Source organism: Nycticebus coucang, chromosome 3 (assembly GCF_027406575.1).
Source record: "Nycticebus coucang isolate mNycCou1 chromosome 3, mNycCou1.pri, whole genome shotgun sequence".
Classification (NCBI taxonomy): Eukaryota; Metazoa; Chordata; class Mammalia; order Primates; family Lorisidae; genus Nycticebus; species Nycticebus coucang.
The window spans coordinates 78,433,790-78,459,939 of NC_069782.1; the positions used below are offsets into that span (position 1 = coordinate 78,433,790).

The window sequence follows — 26,150 nt, forward strand, 5'->3', positions numbered from 1 at the left end:
AGCCACATACCTAAACTTTGTGGAGTGCCAGTTAAAAGTCAAGCATCATGCTACATGCTTTAAATGCTTGATCTCATAAAAATCCTTGGAGATGACTGTCTCCTTTTTTACAGCTGAGACAACTGAATCACCGAGAGATAAAATGGTTTGTCCAATCCACTCAGCCAATATCTGGTAGTACCAGATTTTTGATTCCAAGAATGTCTGATTGTGATATCACGCTGCCTCCCGTGATACACCAAATAGAAATGAAGAAAGAAAATGTAACCAGATACTAGACGCTCAAGACATCTGGGTTTGTAGAGAGTTGACAGGAACTAAGAGACCTTGGCACTGGTATTTGGTGCACTATAAATGCTGCCCTTTCTGAACAATGGGCACATTCAGAAAGGTGACTTTCTCTGAAGTCACCTCCCCCACTTCTGCTTCTTCTGGCATTCACAGCTAGACACTACCTGATGGGCTATGCAAAACCGAAAACAGAGAAGCAGGGTTCAAAAAGCCATGATGTTGTTGACCAGACCATGACACACCTGCTGAAGAAGTCAAAGCAAACTGAATATCTAATGAACAAACTATTCTGATGGGTAGATACAGTTAGGGGTATTACCTTTGATCAGTGAGAACTTAGTGTCATTTGAGCTTTGAAAATGCAGCTTTTGGGGCCAAAGCCTTGGGAAAGAATGAATCAGTCTGGCTCCTCTCAGAGTTTATTGAGTTGTCAGTGGCCAGAACACAGCTGATCCTTGTTCATCCTGAACTGTGGAGCTGTGCACTCTAGTACACATTCTTAGATAGTATTTGGCAATTTGGAAAGAGTTTTCCCATACATCGCCTTCCCATCTTAACATCACCCATCTCAAGTAAGTAGGACAGAAATTATGATCTGCATTTGATGTATGAAGAAGCAGGCTATCTATCTGAGTACTGGAGCATGGAGTCACACTCGTATCCTTTGGCTCTTTTTCTTCATAGCTTCCCACTGTACAAAGCCCCAGGGCTCTTTTCACATAGAAATCATTTCTATTTTACTTTAGTTATGGCCTTGATTATCTCTTGCCTGGATTATCCCAACTCTCCATCTGGATTCCCAGCCTCCCAATGCCCAGGTAGATCCTTCTTGCTCTACTCAGGAGCCACGCAGGGGTGTGAGCTTGAATCTGGAGTGGGAAGATGAATGAGCCCAGAGAGGGGGGGTGTTGGTTCTCTCCAGAGGTCGTGAACAAAATAAAAGGTCAAACAATTAAGTTTGTGAACCCATCCTAGAAAAAGCGCTATGTACCTCATTGCTGAATGTTACTATAGTTATCAGGGTTCACTGAGGACCAGAACCTGGGCTGGGAGTCAACACTGAGAGAAAATCATAAGATTCATTTTTTTTTTTTTTTTGAGACAGTGTTTCATTATGCCGCCCTCGGTAGAGTGCTGTGGCATCACAGCTCACAGCAACCTCAAACTCTTGGGCTTAAGAGATTCTCTAGCCTCAGCCTTCCAAGTAGCTGGGACTACAGGCACCTGCCACAACACCCAGCTATTTTTGTTGTTGTTGTGGTTGTCATTGTTGTTTAGCAGGCTGAGGCTAGATTCAAACCCACCAGCCCCAATGTATATGGCCATTACCTTAACCACTGAGCTATGGGAACCAAGCCAAAATCATGAGATTCTACAACAACTTAATACATAGAGTCTGGTGTAAAATCATGAGATTCTACGCCAGCTTAATACATAGAGTCTGAGGGGCCTGGAGAAAGGTGTTCATTGACTCATATGCCACAGTGGCAGATTGAGTAAAGTCAGCAACTTTCTGACTTCTCAGAAACCTTTTATTGATCTCTAACACAAAGCATATATGCAAAATGTAAAGGTGCCAAAATTCTAATAGGATTAGAAGAATCCCCAGCCCCCAGGAAGATTGGGTGAAGAGGAAACAGCTCGGTGATGCAGAACATAGGGTAGTGAGTTGTCATAAAAGGCTGATAATGCATTTAGAAAGAGAGGGGAAGGCGGGCACGGTGGCTCACTCCTGTAAACCTAGCACTCTGGGAGGCGGAGTCAGGTGGATTGCTTGAACTCTGGACTTCTGGTCCAGCCAGAAGGGAGACCTGTCTTTACTAAAAACAGAAAAACTAGCTGGGCATCATGGCAAGCACCTATAGTCTCATTACTTGGGAGGCTGAGACAAGGAGCCAGGAGTTTGAAGTTGCTGTGAGCTATGATGCCAGAGCACTCTACCCAGGGCAACGAGTAAGACCATCTCAAAAAAAAAAAAAAATATATATATATATATATATATATATACATACATATAGAATGGGGAGATGAAAACAAGTTTCATTCCTGCAGAGCACGCTAGCCAGGTTCCCTCATCTGACTGTGGCAATCAGGAGTTCAAAGGATTTAGCCCTTCCTGCTGACTCTTACTTTAGGGATAGTTGCAATGACTTTGCCCCGTCAGGGTGCCTCCTGGCTCCTTTCATCTTCAGTGGTCTTGATGAACCCCCAGGAATGGCACCATCCGTCCATGCTTCCCTCTGGATTGAGGCCAGGCACCCCTCTGAGAAATCAACCTACCTACCTCTCACATCAGTCACCTTGGAAGTACTCCCCTTGGGAAGCTAGGCACTGATGCCAGAATTTAGTCCCCACTTCAAAGCAATTTTGGAACTCTTTCTGGAATAGCCATCAGAGCTATTATCATGAGGTCTGACAATTAAGTTTGTAAACTCACCCTAGAAAAAAGTGCTTTGAAGGATGGACTAGGTGCTGGCATCAGTACATAGCTTCCAAAGGGGAGTACTTTGAAAGTGAGGATAGTGATATTCAGCAATGAGGTATGTTGCACTTTTTCTAGGATGAGTTCTCAAATTTAATTTTTCAATTTCGTACATGGAGTGCAAAGTAGGGAGCCACCCCTCTGCTCATAGACAAAGGCATGTAGGACAGTGTTTCATGTTAAAGTCAACATTAATGGCAAGGCTTTGTATTGCCAATGCAATGCTTCTTTGTATTTCTGTGCTATTAGTTGTAATGTCTTTTTCATCTTTTATCCTCTGGTCAAAATCATCACTGCAGTGGGGCTTGAAGTCTAGGCTCCACGTCCTTGCTGCCTTGCCTCCCTCAGTGGGAAGAGCACAGGCTGCCAATCTCAGACACCGTGGCCTCCTCTGTTACTGACCTTCTCTGTTACTTCTCTCTACTACTGCTCTTCAGTAGTGAAGAGCATCCTTACCTCTGGTAAGGAAGGTGTTATTACTCACAACTCTTGTTGATTGCTCTTCCTAGAAAGCTCAATGCAAGATTACCTTTGCGCAGTCATCCAGGCTGTTCCTACACACCTTTGTTTAAGACTCTGTCACTGTACATACTAGTATATTATACTTACATTTTTAGTAAGTTACCTTTTTAAAGGAATATTTCTTCATTTGGCTTTATAACTCTTTTGAAATTAAGTAAGTTGTCCTTTCTTATTTTTTACATTTTGCCTTATTTCATTGGGTTGACTTAAACTTGTCTCATGTAAAAATGTTTGTCTCTGGACCACTGTGGTCATCTCTGTCAGAGATGGCTTTTCAGATCATTTATAATCTTATACTACATACCCAGCTTCGTATGCAATTTACACTGTGCTAATTACTCAGTTACATACTGAATTTTCTAGATTGGGTTCTTATTCAGAAAATAATTTGTCAGCGGTAACTATTCTATACTCTGAATGGGGGAGGAATTAGATATGATAGATTTGTTGAAAGAAAAGTATAAATCACACTATTTCTTTTTCTAACATCCCCCATTTAACATCACACACACACACACACACACACACACACCCATTGAAATTCATTTGTCCCTCAATACTAAAACTATCTCTAGATGCCACTCAGCCTTCAAGCTCAGGGCAAGTTGGAGCACAGTGTTTCTGCCTCTGGCCCTCCAGAGGCTGTGGAAGGAAGGTCTAGTTGGTTTATAATGTTGTTGAATTATTTTATTTCTTTTCAGGTCTTCTGTCTAATTGTTCTATCAATTATCAGAAGTATGATATTGAAGTTTCCAAATATTTCTGCCACATCATCTGTTTTTCTTCAAGTCTGTTTTTGCATTTTGTGCTCTATTGTTGGATGAATATATTTTATAATTGTTATATTTTCTAGAAGGATTAACTCTTTTATTACTATATATTTTCTCTCTCTCTCTCTCTCATAGTAATTTTTGTCTTAAATTCGATTTTGTCTGATTTTTGTGTAGCCACTCCAGCTCTCTTTTGGTTATTGTTTGCATGGAATGTCCTTTTTCTTCCATGCACACTTGAATTTATTTGTATCTTTGAATCTAAAGTCATTCTAGACAGGATATTGTTGGATCCTGTGGGTATTGAAATCCATCCTCCCAATCTCTGGCTTCTAACTGGAGGGTTTAATCCATTTACGTTGAATGTAATTACTAAGAAGAAAGGACTTACATCTGCTATTTTGCTAATTGTTTTCTATGTGTAAGTCTAGGAATTTATCCATTTCCCCTAGGTTTTCTAGTTTTTTTGTTCATATTAGTCTCATAAATGCTTCTTTGTATTTCTGTGCTATTAGTTGTAATGTCTTTTTCATTTCTGATTATATTTAGTTGGGCATTATTTCATTTTTTCTTGGTTACTCTAGTTAATGGTTTGTCAGTTTTATTTATCTTTTTAAAAAGCAATTTATATTCTGATGATCATAGCTTTTTTATTCTCAATTTTGTTAAGATATTTTGTTCTGATATTTATTTCTTTTCTTCTGCTAATTTCGTATTTTGTTTATTTTTGCTTCTCTACTTCTTCAAGATAAATTTTTAGCTTGTTTATTAGGAGTTTTTCTATTTTCATGATGTAAGCATTTATTTCTATAAACTTCCCTCTTGATACTCTTTTTCTATATCTCATAGGTTTGGTTATGTCATGTTTCTGTTTTAATTTATTTCAAGAAAATTTTAAATTTTCTTCTTAATTATTTTGTTGAACTCATTGTTCCTTCAAGAGCATGTTGTTTAATTCCTATGTATTTGTACAGTTTTGAAAGTTTCTGGTTTCTAGTTTTGTTCCAATGTGGCCAGAAAAGATACCTAATATTATTCTAATCCTTTTACATTTTTGGAGACTTGGTTTGTACTCTAACAGCTGGTCTATCCTGGAGAATGTTTATATGCTGATGAAACAAAGTGTGTATTCTGCAGCTGTTGGATGAAATGTTCTAATGTCTACCTGGTGCATCTGGTCTAAAGTGAAGCATAAATGTAATGCTTCTTTGTTCATTTTTCTATTTAAATAATCTTTCCAGTTCTGAGAATGGGGTGCTGAAGTCCCCAATATTACTGTATTGGGGTCTATCTCTCTCTTTAGCTCTAATAATATTTCTTTTATATCTCTATGTGTTCTGGTGTTAAGTGCATAGGAGTTTACATTTTAGTTTATAATGATATATTTTGAATTAATATCAACTTAATATGCATAGTTTATAAAATCTTTCATTGTATACTTCTGTTCCCCGACTTACATTACATTGCCAGACTTACATTATTATTATCACCACTAACACCTTTATACATTTGGGCCTATGAACATAGGTTTAAAATTGTAATTTTTATAGACCCATCTTTTAAATTGTATAAGAAAAAAGAAAAGTTGCAAAAGAAAATACAATAACATTCTTGTTATATATTTACATATATCATTACTTTCTATACTATTTTTAATTTCTTAATGTGGAGTTGAGTTACTGTCTAGTGTCTCTTTTAGCCTGAAAAATTTACTTTAACATGTCTTGTAGGGCATTTCTTCTGGCAATTAATTTTCACTATTTTTGTTTATCTGGAAACCCTGATTGTTCCTTATTTCTGATGGATAGTCTTTCCAGATATTGAATTCTTGGTTGACAATTTTTTCTTTTAGCATTTTTGAATATGTCACTCCATTGCATTCTGGCCTCCATGATTTCTGATAAGAAATCAGCTGTAATCATACTGAGAATACCTTGTGTGTGACAAATCACTTACCTCTTGTTGTTTTCTGGATTCTCTTTTTGATGTTGGCTTTTAACAGTTTGATTACAATGTATCTCAATGTGTCTCTGAGTTTTATTCTACTAGGGATTAATTAAGCTTTTTGGATACGTGCTTTTATGCCTTTTATTAAATTTAAAAATAGCCATTATTTCTTCAAATATTCCTCTGCTCTATTTTCTCTTTCTTCTACTTCTGAGCTTTCGTTATGCATATATAATACCTTGGAAATGTATGCATGCATAATACCTTGAAAATATTGAGCATTCGGTTCTAGACCACCACAATAGAGTGAATATCTCAAAAAAAAAGACAGTCACATAAAATTTTTGGTGTCCCAGTGAATATAAAAGTTATATAAAATTTACACTATACTTTAGTCTATTAAATGTGCAATAGTATTTTGTGTAAAAAATACACATACTTTAATTTTAAAATACTTTATTCCTTAAAAATGCTGACACTGAGACATAAAGTGAGCATATACAGTTGGAAAAAAAATGTCACCAATAGACTTGTCCAACACAGGGTTGCCACAAATCTCTGATAAGAAAAAAGGAAAGAAGGGGAGGGGGGGCAGAGGAGGGGGCAGGGAAAGAAGGAGGAAAGGGAAAGTGAGAAAGAAGGAAGAAAAGAAGGAAGAGAGAGAGAAAGAGAGGGAAGGAGGAAGGAAGGAAAGAAAAAGAAAGAAAGAAAAAAAAAGCAATATTTGCAAAATACAGTAAAGTCAACAACAATAAAATGAGGTATGCTTTACTTGATAATATCCCGCAGGTATCTGAGGCTTTATCTTGTTCTTTTTCTCTTTCTATTCCTCAGACTAGAAAGTTTCAATTGACCTGTCTTTTCATTCACTGATTATTTCTTCTGCCAGCTCAAATCTGTTTTTGAGTCCCTCTGCTGCATTTTTTTATTTTAATTGTTATACTTCCCAGCTCCTGAATTTTTATTTGGTTCCTTTTCACAATTTCTCTGTCTTTATTGATGTTCTGTATTTGATAAGACATCATTCTCCTGATTTCTTTTAGTTATTTGGGCATGGTTTCCTTTAACACTTGGGACATATTCAAAATAGGTGATTTAAAGTCTATCTAAGAATCCTAATATCTACTTCTTCAGGAACAGTTCTATTGAATGATTTTGACCCTCAAAAAAAAAAAAAAAGACAAATACTTTTTTGTGCATTTTTGTGTGGGGGGCCCATTGTTTTGTGTTTCTATTCAGAATTTTTTGTTGAAAACTAGACATTTTGAATAATATAATGTGGGGGTTCTAGAAATGAGATATTCTCCTCTTTCCAGAATTACTTTAGTGCTGCTTATTATAGCTACTATTCTGTATTTATTTAATGACTTTTCTGCAATAATTTTATGAAGCATATATTCTTTGACATGTGTGGCCATTGATGTTTCTGTTTCTTTAGCTGAATGGTTAGTGATTGGACAGAGATTTCCTAAACACTTGGAGGGAAAAATCTTACACTCTTTGTTCTGTGTATGTGTATGTGTGTGTGTACTGGAGCATGCATTCAAGACTCAGCCCAGAAGTTTACAATTCTCTCTTAGCCTTTACCTTCTGCTGGCTAATAGCCTAAAGTCAGCCCTAGGAGAAAGTTTAGGGCCTTCTGAGGTCTCTCCTGAGCATGCACACAGTTCTGGTATGTGTGTGGATATGTTTATTGGAGCTTTTCCATGTCACTCATCAAAGCATTTCATTCCCCTCCCTTTTCTCCAAAGATTTATGTCTTTCTGATTTTTACCCTATTTTCCATTGCCTGAGGTCGCAGTGAGTAAAACATTTGCCTCTTAATGTTTTTTATAACATTCTCCATGTATCTGCTTTAGCAATGGAAGAGTTCTTGGCTAGATGAGATAAAGGTACGCCTTTGAGATAATCTTTCAGAGAACTACCAGTGAGGTCCAAACAAATAAATTTTAATTCTTTCCAAATCACATTCATTGTGCTTCCTACAGTAATGATACAGCTGCCAGGGTTGTCATTGCAAGGCTGTTGCTACGCTGAAGAGTTGGAATGGGACTCGGATCAGTTAAAATGCCAAAATCTGCTTGTTCTTATTGAGACTCAATTGGATTTTCCTGATTAACCATTCTCCTGATATAAGCTGTCAGTTAGTTTCCGAAGTTCCAAAACATTGATTTCCCAGCTTTTTACTGTTACTGTTGTGGGCAGATAGACTTTTGAAATTCTCTACTCTGCCATTTTCACTGACATCATTCCATTGGTGTTTATTTTTAAAGGTGGGAATTCTATATTATATTCAGCAATTTTTTTGTTTTGTGGGTTTTCTTTTTTTATCCATGTAGGTGTTTGGGTATATGTAGCCCATAATATTCTGGAATTGTAATTTACCAATCATTTTCAATCCACTCAGTTTGGCCTCTGCTGCCCTCCTACAATAAATTTACTCTTGTTGAGGTCACAAACAACCTGTCATTTGCCAAGTTTCAGTGAATACTGTCCTATTCTCAACCGTCTAACCATCTCAACAGCATCTGACAGAGTAAACTATCACCTTGTGAAAACACTAACCTGTCTTGATTTCCATGGTGCCACCTTCCTCAGTATTGTCTCCCTCCTCTCTTGCCCATATTTTGTTAGCTCTTTGGCTTAGTCCAATTTTTGTTGTTATGACTAAATACCTCACACTGGTAATTTGTAATGAACAGGGATTTATCTGGCTCCCTGTTCTAGAGAATGGGAAGTCCAATAACATGGCAACTGCATTTGTTGAGGGCTTTTGCACTGCATCATCCCCTAACAGAAGGAGGAACGGAAAGCAAGAACTGAATTCATTTTTGTAATGACCCACTCGTGTGATAACAACCTTAATCCATTTATGAGGTCAGAGCCCTCATGGCCTAATTACTCTTGAAGGTCTTATCTCTCTCTTAATACCATCACAATGGCAATGGAGTTTTAGCATGCGTTTTGGAAGGCACATTAAAACCACATCACTCCCTCAAATGAATCTTCTTTCTCCTGAAAATCCTGACATACTGGAGATTCTCAGAGTTTGGTCCTTGCCTCTTTTTCTTTTTAACATTCTTCTTTGTGTACTATCAAAGTTATATCCCAAGCCAAGACTATTCTCCGAAACAACAAAGTCTCAAATCCAGTTGTCTTCTGGACATCTCTACTTAGATGTCCCTCTATGGATAAGAACAGACCATGAAGACATGACACCATGAGGTCTAGCCTGAGTCTAAGGGCTAGCAAATTTGATAACTTGTATTTGGCTTAAGTTGCCTCCTCTTTTGTTCCACTAATGGTCAGAAAATAAAAAGAGCAACCGATGAAATAAGTCCATGTAGATTTCTACTTAGTTTGAGAAGTTCAAAGCTGGAGTTCATTGAACTTACCCTTTTCCTATAAGAAAAATGAACTATGAAGTCTGTGATTGTCTATTTTGTTCATAGGGATAGATGAGTACAGAGGGCCTTTGGCAACCAGATGCTCCCTGGTGACCTTCAAGAAGACAGTTTCAGTCATATGATGGTGATAGTGGTCACAGAGGCCACTCCATTGACTGCTCCATTGAGAGGCTTTACTGTGATGCGCAGGGGAGCCTTAAAAGAAGGGTTGCTGAGTATTGGCTAAAGCAAGGCAGCATATGTGCATGAGACACTCAAAAAGGCCAAAGGTTTATATCCAGACAGGAACAAGACTTTTAAATAGATGAGCATGAAATAAAGGTTGGAAGGAAAGAAGTGTTGGTCAGAGGTAGGAGGGCCTCATCCAGCAATACCTCTGGGTGAGCTGAAGTTACTATCCATCCTCAGGAGACATGACAACGAGCTATAGAGGCTAAAGCCAAAGTCTAGAAGACTGGCCTGTGGTTGCACAATGATGAGGTTGACGGCATCACTAGGGAAGTAGAGAAGGAAATGCCATCAGAGAGAGAGTAGAGAAGTTGAGGGCTATGCCACTGTGCTGATTTAGGGAGGTTAGGAAGAGAAGAGCAAGGTGGGAACATGAGCAGGGAGGCATCATGTGGGCATCAGTTAGAATTCTGTGGGTTATAAGTCACAGAAAGCAACTCAAACCAGCTAAGGCCAGAAAGGGGAATTTTTTTGAGGTTTACAAAATCCTTCAGGAGCTGCAGAATCAGGAATGACAGCAGCTCTGCAGGGCCTAAAAGCAAGAAGGACACAGATCGTCTTCTCGCAGGAAAAGCCTGGGCAGGACACCTCTGCAGGACACTCTTGTGCTGGAGAGCACCATTGTCATAGCAGGGCATCAGTCCTGCCACCAGTGCTACAAAGTCAACTCTGTTCATCTCTCAGTAATGCTAGGGATGAGGGCAGAGACATGATTAGCTAAGCCCTGGTCACATGGCCATATCTGACAGCCTTCTGGAACAGAGCAGATCTTTTCCTATGGCTTCCAAAGAGGAAGATAGAAAATTCCTCCAAAACAGCCTAGATATGGTATAGCCAAAGAATAAATTCCATTCCACTGTAACAGATGAGGTGGAGAGCAGGTAATCCGGAGAGTAAGGGGGACTTGAATGAGTTTGTCACCTTAGAGAAAAGAACCAGTCAGGGAGCAAAAGGTGGGGAACACAGAAGAGCCAGCAGAGGTCACCTGCCCAGAGGGAGGGCCCATCTGAGTCTGCAGGGAGAGGCAAGGAGGAAGCTGACGGTGGGGAGAGGTGTGAGCTGAGAGGGCAGGCACCTGGGATTTCCCTTCTTCCCATCTGTTCTATCACCTGCCTTCCCACAGCAAGCAGGTGTTTTCATGATGGAGAGGCTTATTGTTCAATAATGTAAAACTGACCAAAATGGTGATTCCCCATTTTCTAAAATCTGATTTTGTACCTAGGTTTCAGGGAGGGGAATCATTTCATATCCACTTCTTGCTGGGCCCTGTGGCGTGCAGGGATGGGGGTGGAGGGGGTTGCCTTTGAAGTCTGTGCACCTGATCCTGCAGAAACCCTCCTCCTCCCCCACCCCTATTCCAGGGAAGGGTGACATCTCCTTGGAGTCTCAGTGCATCCCATTCCTAGGACTGCCCCCCTACTGAGGTCACCTTGCCCTCTTTCCTCTCAGCCCAGGGTGTCAGGAGTCACTCCTGCAGCCATGTCCTGAGTTGCCCAGAGGGAGCCCAGCACCCACAAGCAGGGCCTGTGCCACTTGTCAGTTCCACACACACACTACTGGGAGTTTCCTCTTTTGAAAAACCCACGACAAAACTTTGCAACTGAATAAAACCTTTACCTAAAAGCCATGCCATTCAGTTCAATAGGGAGCCCAGACAATTGTCTAAGTGGAGCAAAGATTCATAGGTGAGTAGTGTTGATTTGAACCCAACATTTCTAGAGGCCTGAAGTTGAGGTCCCCAAGAACTACAGAAGCCAAGAGCTGTCCTGTGCCCCCTTCAAGAAGTGTGTCAGTTGATATGACAGCCACCAGCCGTTAGCTCTTTCAGGGTGAGCCTCAGCTTCCCAGCCAACTTCACTCCCTTCTCGGGTGTTCCCTAGCCAGTGACTGTGCCAGGCCAACACACACAAGCCTGAGCACCACCACACAAAGTCAGACCCTCCAGTGGGTAATCTGCTCAGAGCTATTAGGTTTTCCAGGCACTCTGACATTTCCCACCCTGCCTGGTTTCCGTCTTTCCTGCACAGGTATTAATCCCTTATAAAGCCCTCATCTCGGCATCTGCCACTGCACCCCAGCTGTGACACCTCATTCATCTAGCAATAACAGGCATCTCCTGGACTTAGCTGCCACAAAGTTAAAGGTGATGTGTGGCAAATGCTACGACAGAAGTTGGAATAAAAGATTATAGTTATAGTGCCTGAACCAACTCATTGCCCCTAAGCCACCTCTTCCCCAGATCAGGGTTTCAGACTCTAGAAAACATGCCTACGGATCCAGGTCACAGCCAAGGTGCTTTCCTCTGTGCTCTCATATGAACCCTCTTGCTCTGGTCTAGTATGCCTGGGTGGTTTTCCAATGCCTAATTCTGGATTCTGCACCTTTGTCCTTCTGTCCAAGATCCCAAGACACTAAAGACCCCAGAAAAGTAGAGTCCAGGGCCCTAGACCTCTTCTGGGGCCCTGGGCCATGAATGCTAGAGTGTTCTGTGGACTACAGGGCATGGAAAAAACAAATTAAAAGCCAAGCCAAGCATCAAATGGAGACACAAGGCCAAAAGATAGAGACAGACTTTAGGCTCAGGGCAGCAGGTCTGAAGCCAGGCACAGTAGCAGGGGGAGACGTTTACCCTCCGGAGCATAGCACCCTGCAGCGGCCAAGTGCCCAGTGGTGAGACAGACCAAGGACATGCTCAGAGTACCAGCAAGACACAAAAGTCCCCCTTTGATGGATCCTACATTGTTTTACAACTTAAAAACCTAGAAAGAACATTTTAAATCTGAGATAATGTAAGTTTTGTGTATAGTAGTTTATATTAAAAGTATGGGAGAGGGACAGGAGGACCTCATACTCCTGGCAGCAGGAGTTGTAGAAGGTCCCTGTGGTCTCGGGCATGGGCGATGGGGAAGGTGTTAAGGGTGTTGAACACTAACCATGGGGCACTGACTGGGGACGTCTCTCTGGAGGAAGATCTGGAGAGGTTCATCAAAGTCTGACTGACAAGCAAAGAAGGGAAGCCAGAGTGTACGTCCTGTGGGGAGGTCAGCTATAGTAATAAAGAGGACCAACTGTGTAATGGCTCTATGCAGTGGAAGTTCATTTCTGTCTCCCATAACTGTCCCAGATGTGTCCACTGACAAGTGGGGGCTCGGGCCCACACAATCATTCAGGGGCCCAGACTGCATGTATCTACCATCTTCTACGTGGGAATGCCAACGTGGACCCATTCCAGTCGACAAAATAAGAAATGAATTTAAAGGAATGTAGGGGGAGGAGTCCTGTGTGCTAGGTAGGCCTAGAAATGGCCACATCATCTCTGCTCATATGCAATGGCCAGGATGCAGTCATACCTGACTGCCAAGAGGCTGGAAAGATAAAAGAGTATCTGTGTGTTCCCAGGGAGAAGGGGAGGACAGAATCAGGTGGAGAGCTAGCATTCTTTGCCCAGAGCAGGGAGTCTGTGGTGACTAGCGCACACAGAGGGAATGTGGCGAGGATGGGCCAGAGGCGTGCTGGCAAACACCTAACAGCCAGCTCTCTGGAAGAAAAATACTTTAAGCCCTAATTTGTAAAATTTGCAAGATTTCCTTGGTGTAAATACTGACCAGCATGCTGTCACTGAACATGGACTTGAGGAGAGAGCACAGTAGCAACCCATCGCCATACAGATGTGTAAATGTAAATAACCTTAAGAATGGTAAAATGTAGTACAATAATTAGGAAGTAATAAGTTTTGAGTATTTGTTACTTTTGTTTTAAATATTGATTCAATTATAATTTAATTTCTAATGATGTTCTTGTTTAAAAAAAAAATAACTGGCTTACAAAATACCTAAAAATTTCACAATCATCTCCTTGCCAATTGGTATTGGCCAGGTTGGCCTAGCGTACCAGACAGAAGAAGAAACTGGAGCTTGAGGGTGGGAGCTGCCCATGAAGACCTTGAGTGACATGCTAGGGAGCTGGAGCATCAGCCTCCAGGCAGCAGAGACAGAGAGTACCCCAAGCAGGCAGGCAGGGGACACTGCTGCTGGTAACCAATGGGAGGTCATCGAAGGACCAGAATGGCAGCGATTCCCCCTCTGCCTGCAGAGCAGTTTACTTCAGCCCTCCCAAAAGCTTCTGGAACATCGATTCAGCCCTCCAAGCAGGGCTCCCAATCTATATGGCACCTTTGTGCAAGGTAGAGAAAAGCCCCCTGACCTAGTTGCATGACCCCCATGCTACAGCCAATAGAGCTCAACCCCAGCCCTCCACCTCTCTCTACTAGATACCTTGGTGCAGTGCACAGGCTATGCAACAGCACAAGTTTCTCCAGTTGGGTTTGGGTCAGAGGACTCTTTCCACTTTCTCACTGAGAGATTGATTGGCAGATGTGCCTGTCCCTGAGGCAGGTAGAGGGGGGAATCACTGCTACTCTGGTCCCCCTCTGGGTGGCAGCAGAAAAAGACCACATCTGGTGGTCCCACCCCCTAAGATGTGTATCTGTCTTCTAAAGCCATGGCTCTCAACCCCAGCTGCGTGTTGGATCACCAGAGGAGCTTTTACAATTCCTGATGACCACACCGGACTAGTTAAACCAGAGCCCCTGGGTGTGGGCATAGGCCTTGGCCTTCAAAGCTCCCCAGGGTGGAGCGAAGGCTGAGAACCACTGTTCTGAAAGCATCTTGGCTCCAGGAAAGTCGATATTGTTGGGTGACCATCCCACCAACAGGTGTGTGTTCCAACAGATATCCTCTCCACACACCCTACAGCTCTTGCCCTAGAGCAGCCCTCAGAACATGCCAAGTGATTTGAGGCAGGAAACCAGTGAAGGTAGACCCAGGACCACTGGGGCAGAGAGGCAGGCTGTGTAGGCAGGTATAGGACAGTGGGGAAAGGGGGCCATTTTTTCTGTCTCTACTGCTAACCTACACCTGTATTTCCCCTCCTTGGTCTGAGTGTTATGCTTATAAGTGAAAAGAGTGGTGCTATTTCTTCAAATAAAGTTTATGCAGGAAGTCAGCATGTTCAATAGATCCCCTTGCCCTGCTCTTGTCCCCATTGTCACCTACAACCCAGAAGGAGTGAGAAGCTCCTAGGGCCCCTGAGCAGGGTGGATGGAGGGGGTGGCTCTGCTTTCCCTTCCAGCTGGACCCTGTGGGTCCTTCATCCAGGGAAGTGCTAGGAGTGTGGCCTGAGGGCTGACAGGACAGAGAACTGTTTTTTTCCACTAACTCCAGCTCCCCCGGCCTCCTTCTATGGAGAATCTAGATTAGCTCCTGCCCTGTCCCCAGCCTGACTTCTGGGTTTGAGCCCAGAGCCTATGGGTTCATCCAGTTCTAGCTCTGATCCCCAGAAAAGCAGTCAAATGAACACAGTGACTTAATATCATTGGTGGAAACAGCTGCACTGGAAACGCACCCGGAGGTGGTTTTTTAACCAAAACAAGCATGAGTGGACCCAGACTAAGTCTCAGGGCATTTTCTTGCCTCTGACTTAGAAAAACTGGTCCAAGCTTCATTACTCACAGATGGCTTCCTGATTGCTCAAGATATTGTCACAGGCCACAGGACTCACCCTGTGACCTTGGTGTCAACATGAGATTTTCCAGCTTGATAGCCTCCCCACTCCTCGTGGGTGGCTTCTGTCCCAGCCGGACCAGGCTCGTACCTGGCCTTAAAGGAAAAGGAAATCAACGTTGTCATTCGGTGGTGTTTTTTGGATCTGCCCATCAAGCCAGTATTTCATATGGATCTCCTAATCTGACTCCACCCAGAGGTCAGGGAAGAAGTGGCCAGGGACAATTTTATGAGTTTCACATGCTTAAAGCATGACAAGGCCTGTGCAGCTGAATCAATGTGGAGAAGGAGAGGGAGCTGCACGTGGGAAGGCAGGGGGCACACGGGAGACACTGGTGCAGGGGGCTGTACGTGCAAAGGCACAGGGGACACGGGAGCAGAGGCTGCACGTGCAGATGGCTGTGTGGAACATCAGAAGAGAGGAGTCAGCCAGGCACTTAGGCTCACTCCTGTAATCCTTGCACTTTGAGAGGTCAAGGCGGGTGGATTTCTTGAGCTCAGGAGTTTGAAACTGAACAAGAATGAGACTCCATTTCTATTAAAAACAGAAAAACTAGCCAGGCATGATGACAGGTACCTATAGTCCCAACTACTTGGGAGGCTGAGGCAAAAGAATCTCTTGAGCCCAAGAGTTCGAAGTTCCTGTGAGCTACAATGACACCAGGGCACCCTACCCAGGGCGACAAAGTGAGACTTGGTCTCAAAAAAAAAGAGAGAGAGATGAGTCAAAGAGGAAACCGTCAAAGGTCTTGAATGTTATGTCAAGGTGCCTATCCATCCTCCTGAGGAGTCTCTGGCAGTCAGAACAAGTGACTTGATGCTGAGTAAGACAGCTCTGTCCCCATGGACTCTGCTTCCTCCCACCCACTTGGCCATGAGGCTCACCACATCCTGCTGAGTCTCCCTCCTTACTCTCCAGTCCTCCCTCCTCTCCACAATCTAGACTTTCCCATACCTAGTGTGGACTGCTGCAGTGATCTTCTAGTGGGCCTTCCAGCTGCTGGGGTTGGTTATGCATCAATAGGACATTCTGAGGATGCTTGGAAGGTTGTGGAGGGCCAAAGAGCATGGCCGTTCAAAGAAGGGGGCCATTGTTTGAATCCTTCTTTCCCCCAGCTATTAAGAGGATCACACACAGTACTCAGATCCAAATAACTGAGCTCCAGGCTCAGATGCCTAAGATGACACACAGGGTGATTATCAGGTGCAGAACCACAGGTCACTATCCAGCAAGTTCATTGAAGGCTCCTGAGCCAGGAACTACATTTTAACATGATGGGGTTGAAATTGGGGTAGACAGACTAATGATGTTGAAAAGTGAGAGCTGTAGAGACACAGCCCTGGTACAGATGCTCAGCCCACCACTCAGTAATGTGACATTGGACAAGTTATTTAACATTGCTGTGGCCTCATTTTCCTTGTTTGAAAAGCCATGTTTAAAACACCTGCCTCTGGAGTTTGAGAATTGAATGAGATCCTGAAAATTGGTGCCTAATAAGAGATAGCTATTATGATGCCACATAATAGGCACCTAATAAATGATAGCCATTATTGTGATTGCATTTCGTGGGCAAATTTTAGGATTTTGAAACTGGACTTCCCCAAAAGCCCGATACACACCCTTTAGAATTACGCTAGGATTAAACAGAAACTTGGCAATCAGCAAAGATTCACACTTCAGGTTAAGGAGATTTTTGAGTTCCTACTATGTACAAAGCCTTAAACTAAAAACGCCTAAATATTCTTATTCCTATTACCTTACTGAAGAGGCATAAATAGTTAACATCCCTAACAGGTATCTTCTGGCTGGTCGAGTCCCCTAAGGATCTGAGCGTGTCAGTCTGTTAGCATATGTATTTCAACACTTCAAAACCCAAGAAGAAACATATGTATTTCAACACTTCAAAACCGAAGGACCGCGACCTCAAAAGGGTCCCAACGGGTTGGGTGGGCACAGGAGGGATCGTTAGCATGGAGCGTTTCTGGCTTTCAGGGGGGTCAACCCCTCTCACCAAGCGCACTCTCCCACCCTGGCCTCGGCGGGGCTCTGACCGAAGTCCCCACATTGCCTCCAGCCTCTTGGTGACCTCAGGCCCCCAGACGCACACCCTGAGGAGCCCTTCCCGCTCAGAGGACTGCCCGGCCCAGCCCAGGAACAGGCCCGCAGGCCGGAGCGCTCCGCCCAGCTCCACTCGCCCCGCCCCTCAGGCCCCGCCCGCTCCTCCGCGCCCCGCTGGCTGAATGGACACCACGCCTGCGCCCGGGCCTGGCGGAGGGAGTGCCAGGCCGGCCCCGCCCTGGCTCGGTGACTGATCGGCAGTGATTACTGAGCCTTTAGTGGTCCGCTTGCCTGAGAATTTATTCTAGGATGGATAAATAATGCATCCAGGTTTATGTAGTCCAAGGCAAGCCGTCAGTCCGGAGCCAGTAGAGGGAAACCAGGGAGCCTGGCGGGTGAGGCCAGCAGCCACAGGGGCCAAGCCAGCAGGGCTTGAGGAAGAGCCAAGGGAAGTGGATGACAGCATGATCGACCCCGCGGGTCCGGCTGGGCGGCTGCAGGAACATGCTGAGTCCAAAGATCAGGCAGGCCAGGAGGGGTAAGTCCAACTTTCTGGGTTTTCTCTGGGCACAGCGCGTGCCTCCTGGCAAGCGTGCGTGCGGACACTTAGCCAGCTGTCGCACTGGTGTCAGAGGGGGCCGGCGTCCTGGGACTCTTGTGGCTGAATGGTAAGCATCTTTGTGACTGACGTGCTCTTCCTAGCCAGGCTCCTGGACTGTGTGGGATCAGACCTGAGATTCCTAAAGGGTAGTGGCCGTCTTGGTACCTGCGTGGGTACGCAGACTTCACACATTCCGCGTTTGATGGACTCCCTCTTTTGTTCCAGGTGACCAGGGGCAAACTCTAGAGAAACTTTCCTTCTTTAATATAAAGACACATGCCCCAAAATGACCAATGCCTGTGGCCAACACAGGAGTGTCCTTTACCAGTAAGGGCAATGCCCTGGTGTATAGAGACAGCTGGCTTTAAGCAAGGGTCTTCATTCCCTCTGCTGCGCTGGAGCCTTCATGAACCAATCTTCCTGCAGGCCATCCTGCCAGGAGAATCCCCCTGGAAAGCCACAGGGCCTGGAACCAGGAGGAGGAAAGGGAGGAGATGGGGAGTCAAGTAGGGGATGAGAGTCGAGAGAGTCCAATCTGGGCTAGCCTGCCTGTGTCCAGCCAGAGGTGTCCCAGCGGAGTGGCCTGGGGACTTGCCCCTGGATGGAGCTAGGCACAGCATCTCTCTGGACAGCAGCTTCTTGGTAGAGCAAGTATCATTTTAGATGAGACCATCCCTCTTACATGAAAATAGAATGTATCTTTGCAGGTGGCCAGTGATGGGGGTGGGTGCTGAGCCTCCCTTATAAGCAATGGATGAGGATGGGTCTTTGGAGGTGGGTGAAGCTTGCCTGGAGAGTTTGGGAACAATGTGTATTTCCCAGGTGTTGATGGCAGGGGAGCTCCAGTCTCCTGTAGGCTCACAGGGAACACACCCACTTCGTTAGCATAGCTAAGCACTTAGGTGACTTTCCTGGATGGGACCAGCCTTCCAATGTGTTTCACAGCCATTGGGACCCTACTCTGTGTGCACTGGGATAGGCTGTAACCTGTGGGCCCCAATGGGCAAAGGAGGACCTTCAAGGCTCTGCTGAGGTATGGGGTGATGACCCAGGGAGTGGACAGGCCAGACCCCTCAAAGCAAGCTTAGTTCTATCCTCCCACTTCTGTCTTATTGATCTAGACACTGGCCACATGTGGCTATGAAGCATTGGACATATGACTAGTCCAAACTGAGAAAGATGCATAACAGATTTCAATGACTTAGTACAAAAAAATGTAAAATATCTCACTGATAATTATTTTATATTGATGACATGCTGAAATGACAATATTTTGGACATATTCTATTAAATAAAATATATTATTAAAATTAATTTCATCTGTTTTTCCTTTACTTTCTTTTAAGTAGCTGCTAGAATGTTTATAATTATGTATATGGCTCATATTATATTTTTTATATTTCTGTTGAGCAGTATTACTCTAGGAAGAGACTAGAGCTTCAGCAAAGGGGCTCACAGGCAGCCTGTCTTAGGAATTCCAAACTCATTATAAACATTTGCTTTAAGTCAGTGGTTCTCAGTCAGGGGGACTTTTGCCCGCCTAGGGAACATTTGGGAATGTCTGCAGACATTTTTAGTTACTCCATCTGAAAGGTGCTACTGGCATCTAGTGAGTACAGGCCAGCCACATTACACTGCACTTCTTCCTAGTCCTCAGAGTTCCATGAGCCTCCTGCCACAGGGTCTTTGCACACCCTGCTTCCCTTTGGAATATCTCCAGCGCTCAACTCATGGGCACACACAAGCTCACACCCATTACTGCTACTCATGCCCCAGCTGTCAGCTCACATGCTGACAGCCAGGGACATTTTTCCACATGGCCCAGTCCTAGCTGGGTCCTCTGCTGTATGCTCTCCTTTCCTTCCCAGCATGTACCTTGGGTTGCAGTTCTACACTTCTGAGTGTGACTATTTGATGAATATTTGTCACTTACACTGCACTGTGTGCTCCATGAGGGCAGGGACCATTTCTGGTTTTAAAGATCATTATTTACCATATGCCAGGTACTTTATGGGCACTCAACATATATTTTTTGAATGAAAGAGTGACTGAATATTTGAATAGTGGGAACAGTGTCACCTGGGAGGCTGAGGCAGTGCCTCTACCCTAAGTGGTCCAGGTCCTTAGGAAAGTCAGCCCCTCCTTTGGTTGATTTGTATGTTGCAAATATTTTCTCAATCTGTGGCTCGCCTTATACTCAAGGTGTTGCTGGCATCTATGTTTTTAAGTCCTATGTCATCAATCTATCAATATTTTCTATTTTGGCATTTCTGTCTTTGCTTGGAAATTTCAAAATAAAATTGATATTGCTGTTAAGTAAACTTGGCCAGGCACAGTAGCCTATATACCTGTAATCCCAGCACTTTGGGAGATGAAGGACAGAGGATTGCTTGAGGTCTGGAGTTTGAGACTAGCCTTGGCAACATAGAGAAACCTTGTCTCTACCAAAAAAAAAAAAAAATTAATTAGCTTAGGCATAGTGGTGCACATTTATGGTCACAGCTATTTAAGAGGCTGAGCAGGGGGAGTCATTTGAGCTTAGGAACTCAAGCCTACAGTGATCTGTGATTGTGCCACTGCATTCCAACCTGGGCATCAGAGTGAACCCCTGTTTCTTAAAAAAAAAAAATTAAAGAGTCTTCTCTTTTAAAGGAAATCATTAGACTGAACAAAGTTACAGAAGCTTTAGCTATCTTCCTTAGCAGGAGTATCCGTGTCTGGGAGCCTTGGTGAATATTCAGAGCTTGGTCAATACTCTGGGAGATGGGGTGTGATTAAGAGCTTCTAGTGGCCTTGTTCTTGTGATTTTCCCACCAGAAAGTAAACCAACATTTATTGTATACCTATGTACTGGCATTTTTGTTGTTCTTACCTCCTTTAAATCTCATGACTACACTATGATATAGTATCATTATTACCATTTGACAGAGGTGGAAGGAGAATTTATATTTATATTTGTCCGTTGCTAAAGCCTCTGCCTTGTCCCTAACCCAGCACTATCTAAAGGCTGCTGCAAGTGGCCCCGCATGTCTCCAAGGGAGCAATAGATTTTTTGAATAATAAAATGTAGTAATATTTTTAAGAAGGTGCCCCCATTGCACCTAAACATGTGGAGATTAGATTTAGATAATTGATGGAATGTTTAAAATTGGATTATTGGTACTCTCAGGAAACTAAGCAAATGAAAAAGCAAGGCAATCACGAACTCCAGGGAAAACAAAAAGTGATTCACGAAAGAAAAAGTATTATTGTATACAACATAGCTCAAGTGAGAGTAGCAAAGGCACCACACTGATAATGGAATTCTGTTATTTATCTAACCAAAATCATGATGTAATTATTTTGGGAGGATGAGGTAGGTGCTTATAGGTAGTGGGGGCTGGGAGTGAAAGAAGCAAAATCCTCATCTCCTGAAGTTGTAAGTCAGTAAATAAAAGGGGAAAATCAAGAAGTAGCAGCAAATGAATATTGTTAGAAATGGAGAAAGAGGTAAATATCAAAAGAACCAGTTACAAAGGTTGAAAGTGGGTCCCTCTAGAGAAAAAGAGGAATGGAAGTAAAAGGACAAGAGACTGCAGAGTTTCACCCCAAGGTTTATAGGACAACCTGAGAAGTGGTGGGGAGATGATAGCCCAGAGGTCACCTGACTTCACACCAGCTCAGACTGGGGGCTTGTTCAGAGCCCTGGGGGATTCTACTCTTAAGGGGCAATCAAGGCATCCCCAGTTCGCCTCTGATTGCTTAGCTCTGAATGATGTGGCTTACTGGGATATGGCCATGGTGACCCCATGATGCCCCTGCCCAGGCTCATCAGATTGCTGAAGGTTCCCTAAGAGAGACCACCTTAATGCATTGAGAGCGGGGCAGCTAAGGGACTGTAACCTGGTTAGGTGATATAGCATCTGCCTTTGCCTGATTGAGAGAGGACCACAGCTAGCAGAGCAGTCAGTTAGGCTTGCCAAGGAAGAGGGCTTGAGAACCGTTCTGGAGTCTGCTAATGGGGTCTGGGCTAGAGCTGGCCTGGGACTGGAGGCCTCATACACAGGAACTTGGCTGGAGAATAAGGCCTGAAAGAGACTCATCCAGTGGTCTCCCTGCTTCCAGTTCAGGCTTTAACATCACTGCTTGTAGCTGATATTTTCCCTGACAGCAGAGGTGCCCAAAGCCTGACATCCTCCCCATTGGCCAGGCCCTTAAAATGTAAAGAGGACCGAGCTCTCTCTTGTCTCAAAGCCTGTCCAGAACTGTGTGCAGAGCGTAGCTCCTCAGATTGTCAAAGGTCCAAGACAAGTCTTGGGGAAAATGATTAGAGGAAATAAAAATTCCCAATTTGGGGATCTTTGAACAACAGTGGCCTCAAATCATATTGCATCCAGATTCTTTGGAATACTGCTTATTCTAGGATTTTCACTGTTTACTTCCAAATTATTTTATTTTTTATTCAGGCATAATTTATCTACAATAGAATACACGAATCTTAAATATCCACTCAATGACCACCACCTGGAGGAAGACAGAGAGCGTTTCCCTTAAGCCCGGATGTTTTCTCCTGTGCCTTCTGTCACTGCTGCTGCCTGCCTTCCTCCCAGCTAGAGTGACACTTTTCCAATTTCTATCACTGCAGAGTGGTCTTGCATATTCTTAAATTTCATATAAATAGAATCAAGGATCTGAATCTTTACTATTAATACATTAAAGGCCATGTATATTCTATTTTCCTCTTTAAAAAGAAAAGTGAGAAAATTCCTGTTGAGTGTTTAGAATGTGCCTGATGTGTGCTGGGCCTTCCATTTACATGCAAGCATCCCTTTTAATCTTTACACCAACTCTGTGGGACAGGGGAGAGAATAGATGTAGAATAATTTAAGTAAAATGCTCAAAACTGCACCACTAATAAGATCAGAGGCAGCTTAAGTAAAGATTCTGAGGTCTGAGAAGCCTGCCTCCCAAATACATCCCTGCCCTGAGGCCAGTGCAGGCCAGGTTGTCTCCAGGTGGCTTACACCCCACAGATGCCAAGCTGTCGATCCTGGCTAACCCCCATGTGCACCTGCCTTCTCGGATGGGTATGTACAATGCTATGGCCAGACACAGAGACCAAAATGAAAGGTGGGGTCATAGCACCCTCTCTGTCCTGGCCCGTCTCAGATTTATTCAGCTAAAAGACACCCTGGCCTAGCAGCAGGAGAAGAGACCCAAATTAGATGGGACGTGGAGGGGTGGGTGTCCTATGCAAATGGCCCTCACTATAGGGTGCCAACATTGTACATATGTGAGTGGTACAAATGTGAGTGGTAGGTTGGTGCAGTCCTGACCCCATCTGCCTGGTGATTTTGAGGAATCTCAGATTTGGCTGCTATTTCACTCCAACTCTCTATATATCTGGCAGAAAAAAATTTAGCTAGTTCAAATGTTGCAGACTTAGATACCTCCCCCTCCCTGCTTGCATGAGAAGTTAGGAACATATGCAATTATTCATGCACTTACTAAGTATTAATGACAGCAGTCACCATTGTTACTGACTCCTGAACTTGTATAACATGCTGTGAGCAAGCACAACTGAAGAAACTATCCTTGTGCCCTCCACTGTCCCAGCAAGGCCAGGCCTTCTCCTGTCCCTGCCTGGCAGGCCCCAGGTCCACTCTGGGCACTCCTGAAGGATGAGAAGCTAGAGTCACTTTGGTTTGCAATATACTTGTCAGTATTTCCACATCTGCTTTGGAAGCATGCTTCTTGGTCTGGCTCTCACTTTAGAAAAATCACATCTAGTGTGTCATGGTGCCTCGGTGGAACTTCCCTTTTGAAGTTTACACACACATAATCTCCTTTGACCTGCAAAAGGTGCCTATTGAAAAGAGACCACTGTTGTCTCATTTTTCAGAAGAGGAAACTGAGTCCAGGGAGGTTAAAGAATTTGCCAGACAGGAAGGGGGAGCGCTGGGATTCAAAACTGGAAGCTTTTGAACACAGCAATGTGTACTTATGCCTTTGAACATTGGGCCTGGATCCAGGCAGCAAAAGAGGAGAACTGTACCTGGTGGAGAAAACCTCAAGTCAAAGCCAGAGACATGGACATGGAGTGAGCTGTGAGCCCCTCGGTGGCTGCATTGCAGGAAGGCAGTGGGGGACAAGGTGACACAGCAGGGGAGTGGGCCATCCCACATCCAGCAGGGTTTCGAACAGTGTATGACATGGCTGGCTGAGCATTAGGCACTGATGCAGGCTGCAGTGTGGGCAGTGGGTCTGCAGGAAGTGTCCCAGAGGGCAGGGAGAGAGGGATGCCAGGTACACACCCACCATCTGCAGGTAGCGTGGTGGGGAGCTGTTGTTGGAGCCAATCTTCTGAGAGCACTTGGATGCTGCCAGCTGGGCTCCTCTGCCTCTGGACACTCTGCCCACTCCCCCAACCCCCTGATTGTTTATACTGGTGTTTTAAGAACTCAGGCTGAGATCAAACACTCCCAGCTGCTGACACTGCCATCACCCCCAGCGCCCAGACCACCAATCTGTCTGCTGCTGCCTGAGGCTCTGTGCCAGGAGGTGAAGGGAGCCATTTGTGCCTAGGAGACGGGCACTGCAAACTCAAGCCTCTTGCCTCTTTTTCCCAGATATCTTTGACCAGCTGATGGGAAAACCAAATTTCTCTCCCCATGGCAGATGCCAGATGTCCATAAGGGCCACTACCTGGCTGGCATTCTTAGGCATTCAAGACTCAAGGTGCTGCCAAATGCTGGACTAGCGCAGCTCCAGCCTGGCCTTGTAGCTCCAGACAACTGAAGAAATTGGCCATGACCTTACTGCTTGAAGGTGGGGAATAAATGAGTTATTTGCAAGATGGGCCTGAACTGGGTTAGGAGGCTGCCTGGAATTTCTCCTCCAAGGCAGCCAGGGCTCCTGCCCTGACTCTGTTATAATCACCAACAGCCCCAGTGATTACTTAACCAAGGGTGGAGAATGTATTGATCTAAGCTAATGCTCATAGGCAGGCAGAAAATGAAATTTATAATTGTCATTGAATTACATCAACTCCACCAATCACAGACTCTTAATGAATGGCCTGCTAGTCTGAATAGAAGTGGAAGCATACATAAGGGGTCCTGGGCCCCCTGACATGAGGCTCCTGAGCAAGGTCCAGGAGAGGAGAGAGTCTCCAGAGGGGCTCAGCTCCTTGGGGAGCAGCAGTGACCACCGTTGGCTCCACACCTCTCCACTTACAAAGCACTTGCAATCATCTTTGCCACAGTCTAGGAAGCAGTAAGATTAATGTTCCCCCACACACCCAATTTATAGATGGAAACTTAGGGGTTAACTGGCCCCAGGACTCCAATCCCCACCTGGCCTCTCCACATCCAAACTAGGAAAAGTAGCGAAACTGTGGTTTGGAGTTTTGACTCTCCCATTTGCTGCTTCTCTGGTCATGTGCCCTTTAACTTTTTTGTGTGTAGAAACAGGCCATGGGGAGGAGAAATCCTGTGGACACTTCTCGTCCAAACCGAGAGGATCATCTACAGAGCCACAAGGGCTCTTCAGTTTGATCATTTCACATCTTCTTTGAGCTTGAAGATTCCTGTCTCGTGTCATAATGTGAAGAAGGCGCCCTCTGCAGCGTAAGCACACATGTCAGTGTGGCAAGAGACTGTCCAGCCAAAAGCACCTGTGAGGTCCCAGGAGTGGTGTGAGGGGTGGAAGTTGGTCACTCTGCTCTGAGAACAGACTGGATCACCTGCATGGATGCTTCGAGAGTGAGTCAGGGCCTCAGGGTTAGGCAGTGCAAGTGCAGAAAGGTGGCACAGACAGCTCATGTGGGGACCCGTCATGCTGGGGAGGCACTGAGGTGTGTGGTGTGAGAGTGTTCATGGGAGCCTTCCCCATCGTGTCACCCCGACAGCTAAGTGTGCGGTGAAAGCTCTCCCCTTCCTGAGAAGGAGTTATCGCCTCTTCCAAGGAGCCGCAGTAAGGGGAAACCAGAATGGGATGACAATGGAAGTAAGAGGAAATCTAACAGGCGGCTCTTTCCCAAAGGACAGGTTTCTATCAGTCTGCTGGGGGCTTAGGGTAAGATCCCTTCTGCGGCAGGGGTATGGCCCTGTGAAGATCAGGGTTAGAGCCTGGGAGTGGAGACAGACTTCCCAGGTGGGACCCCTGCACTCTGTTACCTTCAGGGCCTTCTGTTTTCCTGCAGTGCACAGGCCTCATCCTCCACCATGCCCCCCAGGCTCACTGCATTCACCCCAGCAGGCTCACCTTCCCAGCCTCCCTGCCTGAATGCCTCACTGCCCCCT

General features: G+C 44.6%; 1 protein-coding gene across 4 annotated transcripts in view; it reads left to right on the forward strand.

Moving 5' to 3' along the window:
• The window catches only part of ARHGAP22 (Rho GTPase activating protein 22), a 232,792-nt gene that overhangs the window by 45,097 nt on the left and 161,545 nt on the right, over positions 1-26,150 (forward strand). For 2 of the 4 annotated variants that reach the window (XM_053585377.1, XM_053585379.1), the window contains exon 1: positions 17,451-17,805. The exons of the other annotated variants lie outside the window; for them this stretch is intronic. In XM_053585377.1, coding sequence (XP_053441352.1) covers positions 17,772-17,805 — 34 coding nt within the window. In that variant the 5' untranslated portion in view covers positions 17,451-17,771. Of the gene's footprint in view, positions 1-17,450; positions 17,806-26,150 lie in introns of those variants that run through there. 4 annotated transcript variants of the gene reach the window in all.